Source organism: Nyctereutes procyonoides, unplaced genomic scaffold (genome assembly GCF_905146905.1).
Source record: "Nyctereutes procyonoides isolate TBG_1078 unplaced genomic scaffold, NYPRO_anot_genome, whole genome shotgun sequence".
NCBI lineage: Eukaryota > Metazoa > Chordata > Mammalia > Carnivora > Canidae > Nyctereutes > Nyctereutes procyonoides.
The window spans coordinates 21,866,033-21,882,751 of record NW_026575131.1 but is presented as its reverse complement, the minus strand read 5'-3'; the positions used below and the strand labels follow the sequence as shown (position 1 = coordinate 21,882,751).

At 38.9% G+C, this 16,719-nt stretch overlaps 1 protein-coding gene and 1 long non-coding RNA gene across 12 annotated transcripts in view; both read left to right on the top strand.

The window, feature by feature from the left end:
• Positions 1 to 3,584, top strand: part of MITF (melanocyte inducing transcription factor) — a 217,297-nt gene extending 213,713 nt beyond the window's left edge. For all 11 annotated transcript variants that reach the window (XM_055343181.1, XM_055343180.1, XM_055343183.1 and 8 more), the window contains one exon: positions 17 to 3,584. In XM_055343181.1, coding sequence (XP_055199156.1) covers positions 17 to 418 — 402 coding nt within the window. In that variant the 3' untranslated portion in view covers positions 419 to 3,584. The remainder of the gene's footprint in view (positions 1 to 16) is intronic.
• A 745-nt stretch (positions 3,585 to 4,329) lies between these two features.
• LOC129521568 (uncharacterized) lies at positions 4,330 to 8,081 on the top strand. Its single transcript, XR_008666837.1, has 4 exons — positions 4,330 to 4,420; positions 5,932 to 5,995; positions 7,377 to 7,469; positions 7,563 to 8,081. It is a non-coding gene; the product is annotated as an uncharacterized LOC129521568 (long non-coding RNA).
• Positions 8,082 to 16,719: the final 8,638 nt, after the last annotated feature.

Sequence of the window (16,719 nt, the reverse complement as noted above, 5' to 3'; positions counted from 1 at the left end):
TTTACTTTTATATTAGGAACTTGAAATGCAGGCTCGAGCTCATGGACTTTCACTTATTCCATCCACGGGCCTCTGCTCTCCAGACTTGGTGAATCGGATCATCAAGCAGGAACCCACTCTTGAGAACTGCAACCAAGACCTCCTTCAGCATCATGCAGACCTACCTTGTACGACGACGCTTGATCTCACAGACGGCAGCATCACCTTCAACAACAACCTTGGAGCAGGGACCGAGAGTAGCCAAGCCTATAGCGTCCCCACGAAAATGGGATCCAAACTGGAAGACATCCTGATGGATGACACTCTTTCTCCTGTTGGTGTAACTGACCCACTCCTTTCATCAGTGTCCCCTGGAGCTTCCAAAACAAGCAGCCGAAGGAGCAGCATGAGCATGGAAGAAACCGATCATGCTTGTTAGCAGGCCCTCCCTGCTCTGCGCTTTCAAAAACTGCTTCCTTTCTTGATTCGTAGGTTTCATAATTTACCTGAAGGGGTTTTCTTGATAATTTTCCTTTAATATGAAATTTTTTTTCATGCTTTACCAATAGCCCAGGATATATTTTATTTTTAGAATTTTGTGAAACAGACTTGTATATTCTATTTTACAACTACAAATGCCTCCAAAGTCTTGTACCATACGTGTACAGTATCTGTGAACTGAATTCACCCTGGACTTTAGCTTTCTAAGCAAGAGGATTTTTGCATCAGAGAAATTTCTGTCCATTTTTATTCAGGGGAAACTTGGTTTGAGATTTTTATGTCTGTGGCATCTTTGGAAATTAAATGTAAAGTTTAATCGAAAGAATGTAAAGCAACCAAAAAGAAAAAAAAAAGCAAAAAGAAAGAGATTGAGGAAAGAAAGGAAGAAATCCACGCTAACCCTTTTTTTATTTTGTAAATGTATTGATTCCTTGGTACTGCCTTAAAGTTCCAGTACCATTCTAACAGCATTTAGTCTTTCTACTGCAAACTATTTAAGGCAATACAATATTCTGTAAAAGACAAAAAAAAAGTGCACCCAATTTCATGAGGATTGTCTGGTTAGAAAATGTAACTGATCCCTTCCTTAGGTGCAAGTGAAATTGAAGAGGGTTAGAGACCTAGGCTCTGAAACATGGGCTCTAATCTTGCTGTCCTTCACTCTGTGCTCTGTTACAATTTTCCTCATCGATGAGTGTGATTCAATTTTCCATAAGATACATTTTATTTTGAAAAGGAAATGAGTGTCCTCTCAAAGTAAAATATTGAGGAGCACTGAAAGTTGTCCTTTTTTTTTTCTTCTCTTCAATTTCACTTTTGATAAAACCAAACTGGGCACGTTTCTAATTGGCTTTCCTATTTTTATTTTTAAATTATGTTTTACTGTTTGTTTGATTTGTACAGATTCTTTATTATCATCGTTCTTTTCAGTATGTTTGTATTAATTTGTAAGAATATGCATCTTAAAATGGCAAGTTTTCAATATTTTTACAACTCACTGGTGGTTTTCCGCATTCTTTGTACACACATGAAAGAAAACTTTTATGCAAGGTCTTGTGTTTAAAGAGAGCTTTGCGAATATTTTGTATATTACAGTCTCATTCGGAACTGTTTTTTCCACACATTTAAGGTGTAGTATTAATAGGTTAAAACTGGCTTTCTAGAGAGAATAAACTTACATATTTATTTTTAGTCATATAAAAGTAGCAATATTCTTGGAGACTGATAACCATAGCGTTAATACGCCCATTATGGTCATTTAAATTAGGGTTTATTTCAGCAAACTTGCTGAAGTTTTGGAAGGAGAGAAATACTGTATTGGCAAATTACTGTTACTTGATAACAGTGTTTTAACAAGCAGCAAAGTTGTAAGTTAGTTTCAGTGCATTATCTACTTGTGTAGTCCTTTGCAATAACAGTAGTGTTACATGTAATCTATCTGGCCTACCTGTTTTATACAGCTGACATATGGTGTTAAGAGCCAGGCTGTTGAATGGAATTCCTCAGTAGCAGCCTACAATTGAATAGCAAGTGGCATAAAGCATATCCATTCAGAATGAAGTGCCTTAAATATAGCAGTAGTCTTTTTTGGACTAGCACTGACTGAACCATAATATAGGAGACAGTTTCAAGATGGTATCTATAGTCAAGAGGAACATGGAGCATGGTGCCTATGTAGACAATATAAGAGCTTCCAATTTTCCTTCAGATATTTTTAATATTAAATATATTTTAGTGACAGAGTGCCAACTTCTTTCATCAGGAAATCTTATTCAGGAGGGTTTTTTTTTAAAAAAAAGAAAATGAGTTTAAATGTCAAATACGAATTGGTGGATGGGTATTGGAGGGTTCAAAAAGAAGGTGTGATTGTCAGATGTATGAATGGATGGCTTCCGTGAAAATAATCAACTGCATAGTTCCCATGCACATTGGGCAATGAGAATCCTTGGAAACACTGATGATGCTATCAGTTTTATAGCTTTATTACTGAAGGGGGTAGGGAAAATTAATTCCCATTCTTTCAATCCCCTTAATTGTATAGCTCTTTTCCTAGTATAGTGATGCAAATCTGCATGAACAGCTAACTGTACCATAGTGTTCATTGATACAATCATAGCATTGTCTACTTTTCTCTTCATATTTATATGGGGGGAGGGGAGCTGGTTGCACAAGTCAAAGATCGCGATGGTGTGATGCTTGTTTACTTTAGCTGATTGTGAGAGTTCTTAAAAATGGAGCAAGGTTGACTAGCCCCTGGCCCAGGGAATATGGCCAGGGCTAAGTGACCTTATAGAAAGCTCCGTTGAGAGGAAGCATGGCATCTTGTACCACTGTCCTGACTTTCGCAACTCCTGAGCTCACTGTCACCTGCTTCCCCATCCCCTTCTTCTTAAGAGACAATTTCTGGGAGTGGCGGGTGAGGAGGCCCAGGAGAATGCTGCATCCTCGGGGGTGGTTTTATTTATTTCTTTTTTGCCAAATCGAGTGTGGATTTGTTTTAGGGACTAGTTAAGCCAAGAGCGGTGGTTTGGGGTCGCTGTTTGTGACAATGAAAGAATGATCCACACCACTCCCCGCATCCCTGAGAGCAGACTTGTGACTCGGGGTTGGGCCTCCGTATGGAGTGACCAAAATGCCAAACTTGTCCACCTGCCTCCGGATAAGGCAATGGAAATACCAAACCTTTTGACTTTGCCAAAAACCCTACAACCAACCTGGTCATACATAGGATGACAAAGTTCTTTCTGGTTGTTTTTAAATAATAAAGCAATAAGAACAAATAAAATACATAGGAAGTTAAGAGATATAAAATAAAGCACAAAGGAATGCACTTATTAATATTTTTTAAAAATGCACTGGGGAAAAGTTGGTGTTGATAACAGTATATTAAAAAACCCTATTTCTTGAAAAAAAAGTGACAAATGACTGTCTCTTGCGGACGCTTGGTACTGTAATGTTAATAATATAGTCACCTGCTGTTGGATGCAGCAATAATTTCTGTATGGTCCATAGCACTGTATATTATGGATCAATATTAATGTATCCAATGAAATAATTGAACTGTTGTTCTTGATAGCCTCATTAAAGCATTGGTTTTTCACATAGTGGTGGCCAATTGTTTTTAGTTAATGACAATTCTGAATATTGTTTGCCTTATCAAAAATGGTACCGCACATTTTCTTCTGATTTAACGAATAACAAATTGCATGAAAAAAAATTTTAAATGCCAGTAAGTACTTTTTTTGTTTTAAATGCCATTCTCAGATATTACTTTTTGGTTTTAAAAAATTTTTGATTATGACTTACACTCAGATGAACTATAATTATACAGCTTTTTTTCCCCTCTGAATTTGGGGGAGATTTTAAACTCCCAGATGCCAAGAATCATTTTAGATATAGGAGTTTTATTTAACATGTTTAAGTGAGAGGTGGCTTTACAAGAAGAGAAATTGTCAGAGAAGCCCTTGCATATTTACGAAAAAAGACATTGGGTTTTTAAAATACAAATTTACAATAATGAAAGCTTAATATACCCAGGTTGCCAGCTCCTGGCTGTATTTTTTTTTTTTTTTAAATACAGCACTTAAGAATCATTTGATAAATGTTGGATTTGACTTGGGAAGTGTCAGACAAAACATGTCTTTATTCCCTAGCTAGACCTTAAACTTATGCCCTCTTTAAAAAATATTCTGGTTTAACCTCTGGAGAAAATGAGCAAGAAACTTCTGTAATGCTTCTGTTCTGATTGTCAGCTTTTTGTTAAATTTGATATTTTTCCCCTTAAATTGTAATATACAATAATCAAGCCCTTTCTTTTTCAGAGTTATTTGAATTATTTATCTTTCCCATAGAAATGTGATTATGTGATGCCTTAAAAACGTGTAAAAGTAGGAAGATTTTCTATGTCAACAAGAAGTTCTCTGGGCAACACTGAAAGCAGGTAAGCCGAAGGTTGGAGCTACTCATCTCAGCAGGTCTGCAGCTGAACCGTACCTGACCTGTCATTTGCCTATTCACCTTCACTTCACAATCTCTAAGGATCCTTAATCTTGAGCTTCGCCCTGCCAAAAGAAAACAATAAAACACATCAATATGCTATAGCATGGTTACCCAAACATCACACATTTGCCTACAGCTTATGTGACTTTATTTCATATTCACAGACTTACATGTATTAAATTTTGTATTAAGTGAACCCACTTAACAGATAAATATATCCACAAAGTGACAAAACATGGACTGACAGCTAAATCTCCTGAAGCTGAATCTTGTCTCTGCCCATTTCCAGCTATGTAATTTTGAGCAAGTTACCTAGCCTCTCAGTGCTTCATTTTCCTTTCTGTTCTTTGGTGATCGTAATAGCAGCTACCATGTGGTAGACTTGTGAAGTTTATTCAAATACAATTTTTGCTTGGCAGCACATAGTAAATGCTCAGTAAATGGCAGATGCATTTATATTATCATAATCCCCTCCATTATTAGAATGGAACACCATCCCTGAACTACCTAAAATCATCGCGTGTATCAACAGTGGCATATACTGTTTGAGAAACGTTGCATTTTAGCACAGAGCTAATATTTGTGTGGACTGGCAAGGTGACAAGCCACAGAGTACTTCTGAGAAGAGGACCACACTGTATCTAGGACCCAGGGTTAGACTATTTTAGAGAATAATAAACCCAACTTACAAGTTTTAAGAACATTTTTAGCACAAATGACCTAAAATTTAAATTGTATTAAGTGTGTATAATCTGCATGGGTGCCTCTGCCATGAGAATAATTAAGCTATATTATTCCCAGGAAATGTGCTTTACTGAAGTTGAGATCTCCATTATATTCCCTAGAGAATTAAACTTTTTAATCCTTTATGATATATACTGATGTTATGTATCCAAAGAATGATGTCTTGACTATATCCTGTCTGTTCACTTTCCTATCAATATTTAAATGGTTTTCAGGTTTTTATTTTCAATTATACTTACATTTGATGACTTCTTTGGAACACCATCTGAGGAGTTAATCTTCATAATCCAGCCAACATAAATGAACCCTTTAGAACTACCCTGTTTTTATTTTTTGTGTATGCCAAGATTTAATGCATAGCCAAGTAGCATGAGGCAAGCTCGTTTAAGAGGAGTGTTGTAAAGTTAGATTTTCATTATATTTAGTGAGAGATGGTGATGATCTCTTAATTCTTTGCTGCCACATCTGAGGCTCAATAGCAATGGCTTCATGTCCTCACCCATACTAACATGAATCCATAATATACATCTTGTGCGGAATATAAATGAAAAAGCTTCCATTCCATTCCCAGTCTTCCCAAGAGGCATGTACCAAAAAGAAATAAAAAAGAAAAAAAAGAGAGTACATTTGCCATATTAAAATTGTCAAGCCCTTGTTTATAGATAAGATTTAGACATGGCTAATCTTATTTGTGTTCAATATTTATAGGTCTTTGGAGCCTATTACCTATACCAGATATACTGGAAAGTAATAGAACTGTACGTAAATCCAAGTAAGTCTCAGCAACATTTCTAAATGGTAAAGGCAGTTTGCTTTTGAAAAATTTGCATTTTAAATTTCTAATTATGGAGTCAGTTGAAGTTAAATCCAAATGGGTGCAATTGTCACTCAAAATGCCTTCCATATTATTCAGACAGCAAAATCTGTGTAGATAGAAACCACTAAACTAGTGTTTCCCAAACTTTGCTTTATGGAACTAGTTCCACAAGCTGTTCCAAAAGTTGCTTTGGGGAATTGGGGTTTGAAGGTTGGGGTAGGAACCAAAACACTCTATTTAATTTTGAGGAATTTAATGTTGGGAAATGCCATGTTAAACACATTGGAACAGGTATCCGTACTGCAAGACTTCTTGCATTCTCAAATACACTCATATGCACAGAGTTTTCAGGATTGAGGATAGTATTTAGTGTTTCACAATCTTATTTGACCACAGGATTTTGTGTGTATGTGTGTGTGTAAAACACTTGCTGATGGTTCCAAAGAACATAGTTTGGGAAATTCCAGAGATTTTACAGAAATTATATAGAGTTGCTAAAAGATAACTCCTTTCATTCCTAAGGTAAGTATGCTTACGTTTGTTTATTATTCTATTGGTAGAAACCATTGACACTGAAGAATTATTCCCAAAGAAGCAAATTTGCTTAGGTTTGGATTTCCATTGCAAATACTAAACTCTGGTTAAGGAAACTATTGCCATTAAAATATTATTATTCCCAAATTTAAAAAGTAATTTATATTGTCATTTTCAATGGAATATAAAATCTCTTAAGCTCACATTCAGTGTACGTTTTCTATGACTGGTAAAAAGTAGTCCTTTATATTGCATGCCTCTCACCCCTTTAAGTATAAATACCTGATGTGTGGGAAGAATGGAAGAGATCTTGGCTACAGTGCAAGGAGTTTATAACTTTGGGTTCTGCTCATTGATTTTTGGTGGAAGGGAGTTAGGAAGAATTATATAGTATTCAGAATTTACATAGTCTTCTCAATGATTTCTTTTTTTAAGGTTTTATTTTTAAGTAATCTCTATACCTAATGTGGGGCTCAAACTCACAACACCGAGAAAAAGAACTGTAGGCTTCACTGACTGAACCAGCCAGGTGCTCCTCAATTTTTTTTTTTTTTTAATGCAGGCAAATCCTAACAGATAAGTTATATCTCCAAAGTTTGGTTAATTGGTTGTAGGCCAACCCACAAAAACTACATTGGTTGTCACAGATCTGGTATATTATAGTATTAAGATTGTTATAGAATTGAAATAGCCATATTACAAAGTCTTAGGGAAAATACATTAGCACATCTTTCTATTCCTTACAAATGAAATCAGAGATTTCTTTCATTCAACACCTTTTTTACAGTGTTTTTTTTTTCAGCCCCCATTCTTTGCCTGGAAATAGTGAACAGAGGAACTTCGCTCCTGTGGGACAGAAGAATTTGTTGGCTTATATGACCACAGAGTTGAAATGGTAAATATAACTTCACCTATGTCTGAATTTAAGGCTCAAAGGCATTCAATCTACCTGTCTCTCATTTACTTGATTCTGTGCTCCTCTCTGCAGGTGACTCTTCTCCATGTGGACCCCACAATACAGCTGAAAGCAAGTGCTTCTTTGCCAGTGCCTATGGTCAAGTCCCCGTATCAGTTCTGGTCAGGCCTACTGTAAGAGCACCACAGCAGGAAGGTGGAACTCACCAATTGGTCAGGTCTGGGTCACACGGTCCACTCCACTAGATTTCCCTTCAGCTGCACCTAAACCATGTGGACCAACAGAAAGGAAGGTGGGGTTAATCCACCCAGATTGCAAGGAGTGATGCCTAAAATGGGGAGGAGATTCTGAGCAGGAAAAACCACAAGCACTCAATTCCTGTAGATCTCAGAGAGGTTTGGGCAAGCTCTTCCTTTGCCAGTCTTGCTTCTCCCGTGTCCATCAATTTGGGATTTTTCTTTCCTCTCCCTAAATGGCAGAATGGGGGAAAGGTAGGGAAGGAAAGTATCCAATCCCTAGAGTTGTATCTCCCTCCTCATCACATGTGGCCAGTTTTTCACAAGCAATTCTCCAGCTCTCACCCTCACTCAATCCTCTACCACATGGATGTCCTAAGACCAGGGCTTTTCAATAAGATGTTGAGAAGACTCCCAAAAGCACAACTTCCTCTAAATACACAAGAACTCTTCCATAACTTCCGAAGCCCCTGGGCCATCAGAGTGTTTTCACTCTCACATGACAGAAACCAAACTCCCATTTGGCTCAAACTGAAAAAGGAGATTTACTGGTCACATAACAAACTCTATGGATGGAGCTCGGCATGGTAACCTCAGATCCTCCAATGACCATGTCATGAATGGTTTGCTGTCTCCAACTCACCTCTGCTCTCCCCTCTGTTGGCTTAATTCTCATGCAAGCTCTCCCTGTGACACAGCAGAATGACTTGATGGCCCCAAACACACCTCTGCAGTGAATCAACCAGCCTGGGAGAGATTTTTTCCTCTTCCCAGAGTCTCCTTGGCCCAGAATGGCCAGGACCAGTCACTGTTGCCAGGAGCATGCAACTGACTGATAGGTCATCCTCATCTTGTTTCCACCCATTGAGCCCAGTGTACTTTGTCCCTCTCGAGGGGAAAAGGACAGCCCTGAAATCTGGGAAGGCAGTCCTCCTACAGCCCTTGTTCACTTTTCCACCTGTGGGTGTCTACTCCTTGGCCTTCTACCATTTGACTCTTTGTCATTTTGGGCTCAGATTAAGTTTTACCTCCTCAGAGAAAAGGGCACTGATCACCATTCAGGAAGGAAGTTCTGTTTGTATTTTTTTCAATATGCCATCTTGTTTATTTCCTTCATAGCCGACTTGTTCTCTTCCTCCTCCTCCTGTGCTACCTTTCCTCATCCTCTCTTCCACCACCTCCTCCTTTCCTTAAACCAATGACCTGATTTCCTGTCATTTGTATATAAAATAATCATATTGTGATCAGTAGAAAAGTACTGGCAATTTTTGCCACAATATTATCAAAAAGAAAGCAATCCTTTTTTAATAAAAATAACATAAAACAAGTAAGATTGGAAAAAAGTAGTAGGCTGAAAGAATATTTGCTAAGACTATAGAAAAATGTTTACAAGAACATCATCACATCCTATTTCTGTGAGTTCTTGGGAGAGTTCAAGTTCAATATGAATTAAATACTGTAACTTGTGCCTCTAAGTGCTCCAAATTTTCTCTTCACTATTTGATGATAGACTTTCTCAAGTGTATTATTCCCTGCCTTTTGAGACAGAATATAATTAATATAATTTTACCTCAGCTTAATGGCACAGGGTCATCTTGAAGATTATTATTTCACTGAGCTGGAAGACTGTGGTGTCCTTGGGGGCTTCAGAGTTGGGATGGAGGTTGTGGTCCTTGTATTAAGAGGCCCTAAGGACAGTGCTTTTCCCCTGTCCCCTTTCCTCCCCAACCCCTTCCAGTTTATTGCTGCAGCCCTGCTGTGGGTTTGGAGAACAGCTAACCCAGTTAAGTCATTGGCAGTTAACAGAATTGTGTTTTGTGTGAGGGAAATGTCTTGTTTGTGGATGAAGCTCAGGCACTCTTATGTGCAGCACATCAGCTTTCCTGCTTTGATTGTGGCTGTGCAGAGACTTTTTCCTCCTATTTCCTATTTCCCACTGGGCTTTAGCTAACAGAAGTCTCTGGATTCATAACTTGGTTAAAGAAGTTTTACTATGATTAAGAAACCCAGGCCAGACTCCTTGGGATCATGGGCTTCTGTGTTGCTACACCACTCACAGGCCATTCTTCTCTCCATACTTTGTGAGAGTGTCACCAAATTAGTCCAGCTCAGACTCTGGCAGTGGTCAGCCAATTCTTCTCTAAAGAACCAGGTAGTAAATACTATGTGCTTTGTGAGCCAACAGGAAAAATCAAGGATATTATGTTGGTTCTTGAAAGAGAAGAGAGAAAACAAATTTCCACAGATTTTACATTAATGTTTCAAAGTGTAATAATGATAATTGAGTACAATTTTTGCAACATGGTTTTACGCATGAGAAGAACAAAATCCTTTTTTGGGAAGGAGTAACATTTTGCTTAATTGGGGTTCAAAGCTAGTGTTCTTTAGCCTCAGATTGATTGTAAATATTCATTTGTAAAAGCCATCTTAGCTCATAGGCTATTCAGGAACAGGTACAGTGAGCCCGATTTGGACCATAGTTTCCCAACCCCTGGACTATGGCATAAACTGATAACTGTCCCCCATATCTGTTGTTCTTCTTCCTTTTAGTAATATAATGCTCTGAATTTTAGCTCAGCTCATAACCACATTGCTGGGTACCTTTCTTTTCAGCCTTCCTAGCAACTCAGTGGGACCAGGTCATTCAATTCTGGACAATCAGATGTGAGTACCCCTCTGTTCCTTACTTTCTACTGGCTAGGAAGGAGTAGATGCTCTGATGACTGTGGCAGAGCTGCCCCACCAGCCTCTGGACTGCTGTGTGGAAAAGAAAGAAATTTATTTCAAGTCTATATTTTGAGATCTTATATTATAGTTATGTTTGCAAATACTATATACTGTATCCTGTACAATTCAAAGGAAGAAACGTTCTCTCCTCTTCCATGTTCTCCTCCTCTTCTTCTTCATCCTTTGCTTCAGTGACATTACTTCAGGATTTTCACCCTTTCTTACTGGCCTTCCTAGTCAAATCATCTAAATCAATGAGTTTTTCCTTTTTTTCACCCCTGCTTAAGCAAAAACAAATTAAATTCCCCTTTGCAGCTTAGATGAGAATCATAGAATAGAACTTAAAAGCTGTCTAAGGACTTTGTGTATTTCCAAAATGAACCTCATGAGATGGAGTTGCTCTTTTGTAATAACAAGAAGCACACAAACTTGGCAAATGTAATCTTACCTCGGCTAGTGAAACCTGCAGGCAGATTTTTATCTGTTTACGGGGATTATTATAAAAGGCTGAATAACAGCCTTGACTGTTTCTTTGGTTGTCAGCTGAACTGTAATCACATCCAGTTTGAGATGAGGAACTGCTGAGTGTAGAGTGTTAGACACACACACACACACACACACACACACACTGCACAAAATTGAAAATCATACAAGAGGCGTTGAAACTACTACAAACGTGTTGTCTGTGCTGATTCACTATAGAAAAAGAGAGTTAGAAAGGTACTTTTCTCATCCTTTTTTAAGGCTCTTGGATATGTGATACCTTCTTAGACAAATACTTTTTTTTTTTAGACAAATACTTTCTGCTTTTTGAGTCTCAGTTTCTTGTCTAGATGACAGGGGCAAAAGTGCCCGTTGCAGAGAGCTGAGTTAAAGGTAATGAGAGAAAATGTTAATTACACATCTTTCCATGCTTGATGGTTGTGTTGTTATTTTTCTGTCCAGTTGTTTTTATACCACAGTGTTTTATTTTAAGCCAGAGTTGTCTTTTCTTCATAAAAAAGTGACTCTTATTAGCCAACATATCCTAGTGGCTGTAAAGCCCAACCTGCATCTGGTCATAGTGTTTGAAATGGTATGAGTTGTCAAACTTGGTTTTTCTTTTCTTTTAAATAGAGTTTCTTGAGGGAAAAGGCCAGTGGTTATTTTTCTTTTATCAAAAATGCTAATAGAACCTTCTCTAGGTTTGCAGATTTTTCTGCAGGACCCACACAAGTCCTGGCACATATACCAGACTCTTTAATGTGGTTGAGAACGTGGATGCCAGAGATAGACGAGGTTTGAATTCACTGCCCTCCACTTACAGCCTTGTCACTTGGGGCAAGATACCTAACCGTAGTTTGCTTCTTTTTCCTCATGTGTAAAATGTCAGTAAATAATACTCCTTACATAGCACGGTGTGCGGCTAACTGAATCAGTACATATCAAAGGATCTGTGCCTGTCACACACTAACATTCAGTAAATGTTAGTTCTTACTGTGCCATGGAGGCTGATTTTTTCCCCCTTGGACAAGCCTTCTATTCTAGCAACAGGCAGCTCCAGTGAGCACAATACTTTTCTGGTGTTTTTCTTCTTTCTGGTTCTGGACTATTCCACTTATCTATTGCTGCATAAAAAAATCAGGCCTGAATCATGGTGTAAAACAAAAACCATTTTGTTATGCTCCCAGAATCTATAGGTCAGGTATCTGGACAGGGCATAGCTGGGATGGCTTGTGTTTTCTCTGCTCCATAATGTCTGGGGCCTCAGCTGGGAAGAGTCCAGGGACCAGTGGTGACTCAATGGCCGAGGGCTAGAATCACTTGGAGGCTCCTTCACTCACAAATCTGGCGCCTGGGCTGCGTGACTCAAAAGACTTGGCTCAGCAGGGACCGTTGACCAAAGTGCCCACACGTGGCCTTTCCATGTGGCTTGGGTTTCTCCCAGCATGGTGGCTCGCTTCTGAGAAGGAGCAAACCCAAGAGCAAATGTTTCAAAAAACCCAGACAGAAATGGCATGGCTCTTTGTGACCTGGCCACAGAAGTCAGGAAGTGTTACTTCTGCTACTCGGCTGAACTAGCAGTCCCAAGTTTTCTCTGATTCAAGGGGAGGGTGGCATAGATGCCACTCTGGATGGAAGTGTCAAGGATCTTAAAAAATTTCTTTTTTAAAATTTTTCTCCTATGAATTTGGCTTTGTTTGGGACTTGTTACCCATGTTCTGGTTAGTGATCCCTAGTCTTCCCTGGTTGCTGTGTACCTTTGACTAATCCCAACCCCTAGGATTTAGAATCTAGAACATCCCTCTGGCAACCTTCACTTGTTCCTTCAATCACCTAGACAGCATTCCCTGTTCCTGCCCACTACCCAGCCCTGCCTCCCGCCTCCTTCCTTTGCTCCAGCTCATCTGTTACCAAAAACTCACGGAGTGGAATAATATTTTTGTAATTCTAGCCAAACTTTCCCTCAATATTTTCACTTCCTCCTTGGTCTACCCACAACTTGCTGAAGCTCAACTCTTCTAAGCTTATGAACTCAGAAAAGGAATGTTTCTTCAGAAAGGGAAAAGCTGAGGAGCCTCTTTGTAGGAAAAGAGAATAGATTCTCACTGCATAGGACAAATATTTCAACACAAAGACTCCCCAGTTAGGGGAACAGAGGGAGAGTAATGAGAGCAGAGGTATGGGTGGTACCAGAAAGACGGGTCCAATGCATTGTTACTTTGGTTAAAGCCTGGGGAGGTGGCCAAAATCACAAGTAGTTTTATGGGATCTGGGAGCAGAGAGGACATGAAACTTTCCAGGCGAGTTCCTGAAGAAGAAGCAGTGCTGTAGAGGAAAGCATGGTGATTACAGTATTGAGGTGGGATGGGGCCTTAGACAGCATCACCCACGAGAAAGACCTGGAACTGAAAAAGGAAACAACCAATCCTGGAAGGATGATGAGAAAAGACTCATTGCTAACCCACATGGGCCCATTGCCGAGGACCAGAGTGAATGCCGTGGAGGACAGGGTGCTTTGCTTCACCCAGAGCCTCTTTTCTATAGACTCGTGGGATACCTAGAACCATGGGAAAAGGAAGGGAACCCATAAATGACAAAGATTAATTTTTCACCTCCTTAATTAGGAAGTAGTAGATTCAAATGAGAATCTAGTTTTAGAAAAATGAAACAAGTTCGATTTTTAAAAAGATTTTATTTATTCATTCATTCATGAGACACAGAGAGAGGCAGAGACACAGGAAGAGGGAGAAGCAGGCTCCCTGTGGGGAACCTGATGTGCTGGAGTCAATCCCAGAACCCCAGGATCATGACCTGAGCCAGAGGCAGACACTCAACCACTGAGCCACCCAGGCGTCCAAGTTCTATTTTTTTGCACACCTAAAGATGTGTACTGCTATCCACATTCACTCATACATATTCAGTGTTTCGTATTGAGGGGAGAGGTGGATGTATGCAATAAAATTCTATATGGCATTTTTTTTATTTCTTTTTTTTTAAGATTTATTTATTTATTTATCATAGACAGAGAGAGAGAGAGAGAGAGAGAGAGGCAGAGACACAGGAGGAGGGAGAAGCAGGCTCCATGCCGGGAGCCTGACGTGGGACTCGATCCCGAGACTCCAGGATCACGCCCTGGGCCAAAGGCAGGCGCTAAACCGCTGAGCCACCCAGGGATCCCCTATATGGCATTTTTTTATAATCAATTCTTATTTCTGTTGGAGTTTTATTGTGTTTCTGTCAAAAACACTGATAGAGATTTAGCTGTTGAGTAAGTGGAAATTGTGAATGAAAGTTACAATTCATTCATTTAAATCTTTCTGAGCAACTACTATATGTCAAATAGTGTCTTAAGTGGAGTTAACAGGTAATAAGGCCATAGTCTTTGCCCTTGAAAATAAATACATTGTAACAGCTTTAGAACAGGCATGATTTTTTGGTCTAATAGCTAGCTCTTAGGTTTATAGCTAGAGACATATAGATGTGGGGAATCTGATCAGTTAAAAGCACATACACACATTCTTAGAGCTCTTTCCTCCAAATGCGTAATAAGGATCCCCATGGCAGTACCCCTCTTCTGTGATTTGGTCAACAGAGTCAAGAGAAAGGCTTGAAGCACACATACACGCACATACAGTCACACACACCATCTCTTTATTCTGTACTAGGGTGTGTTGTCATTGCATGATATATTTAGACAAAAACCACTTACTTTATAATGATCTTTGTTCACATGAAATCCACAGAAATAAATAGTATTACTGATTTCTTCTTTTGTTTGATGTCAGTGTGAGATATTTATTAAGAAAATGCGCTGGATGTAATGTCACCTTAATTATAGTATGAGAAGGCTTAATGAAGGCAAATTCCCCTTTATAGCTTTAGGCTTTAATGCCACTAGGCTCTTCTGTTTATTCCAATGAATTACATTTCTGGCACCCACGATCTCATGTAACAAATGCATAACTAATGTGACATTCACACAAAACATCACATTAGTTCCATACGATCAGTTCTATTCCAGTGAACACCAACCCAAATCATGTTATTGTAATGTGAGTTGCGATTTAATACCCTAATTTGTAGGTAAGTTTTGTCTGAATCTAGCATTATTTACACCACTTATGGTGGTTTCTAAGACATACTAGATGCACATTTTATCTGGCTTGGCTACCTCCCCTCCCCCAATAGACACACCCCTAAGTAATATATCAAACAGTCTGGTACTGAATGCATTCTCAACTATCTTCCTACCAGGTTAAAAATTGCTGGGTGACAGTAGTTGGCTGTTTCAATAACTCGAAAATTCCCGTAATGTAACATGCTTTGAAATTTGGAGAACTAAGAATTACAGAAGAATAGAGACTGTCATCCAGCCCAGGAAAAGTTAATAGTTGCATAATACTATTTATAAAATGAGGTCAAGATTATTCTGTAAGCATAAGTCAATCTATTTTGAAATAAGGCATTCTTTCTGCCTGGTGTCTTCTCCCTGCAGTCCATATGGCAAGCTCACTTGCATCCTTCACGCTTCAGCATGATTGTTACCTCCTTTCTAACAAAGCTTTTGACTACCCTATTTAAAACAGCCCCCTCTGTATCACTGACTGCCTATCACATCACCCTGTGTGACACTTTCTGGTACCTATTTCTCTATTTGCTGTCCCTTTTTCCCTAGTTATAAATTACAATTTCTAGGTGGGCAGATGACCACCTAGAATGAAAGCTACTTTTCCAGCTTCTCTTGCAGCCATGGAATACATCTGGCTATTGGGAGAAACACTAATTTTTTTTTTTTTTTTTTTTTTTTTTTTTTTTTTTTTTTTTTTTACTAAAACATCTTTAAAAGTGAAGGGAGAGGTATGGTCCTCTTCTTGGCTTTGTCCTTCATATAGTTGCAATGGCTGAAACCCAAGCCATCATTATCCTGGAGCATGAAGTAGAAGCCATGTGTTTGGAATGGTGAACCACAAATCTAGGTCCTAGATGAATTCATGAAGCTGCCTTACCGATAATCAATCAATCAATCTCTCTCTCTCTCTTTTTTAAGAGAGAGAAAGAGACAGAAGCAGCAGAGTGGGTGGGGAAAGAGAGACTCTCAAGCAGGCTCCACATCCAGGGCAGAGCCTGATGCGGACTGGATCTCATGACCCTGAGATCATGACCTGAGCTGAAAGCAAGAGTCTTACGCTTAATCCGCTGAGCCTCCCAGGTGCCCCAACTGCCTTATCCATTGTGAAGAGACTTCTTTAATGTGAAAGGAGAAATACACTTTTGAAACCACAATCATTATTCCACAAATATAGCAACTTGTCCAGCATATTAACCTGAACCAACCAAAGAAGAGGTGCACCGATCAATCAGAATAGATGCCAGTGTCAAAAAATTGCTGTAGCTGAATCACAGCTTTGGTTTAAGCAAAATGATTTTGAATCTTCTTTCCCCTGCAACTAAACCTAATGTTAAGTAATCTCTACTTTTTAACCCTTGTTGTAGTCCGTGATTATCTTTTCATTGTTTTACTTATTATCTTCCTCTCCCCTTAACATCTAATCTCTTTGAGGGCAGAGAATGCCTCTAGGGTTTGCTTCTGGAACACAACTTCGTTGAATGTTGAAAGAATGAATGAACTAATTCTTTAATTTTTTATTGCGAGATACAATATTTTGGGAATTGCAGATCTGGAGCAGTGAAAAGAATTCTATTTGGAGGACGAGGGTTGGCAGTGCAATTGACAAAAGTTTTTTTTTTTTTCCTTCTGACTTGAAAAAAAAACCTGATGAAAT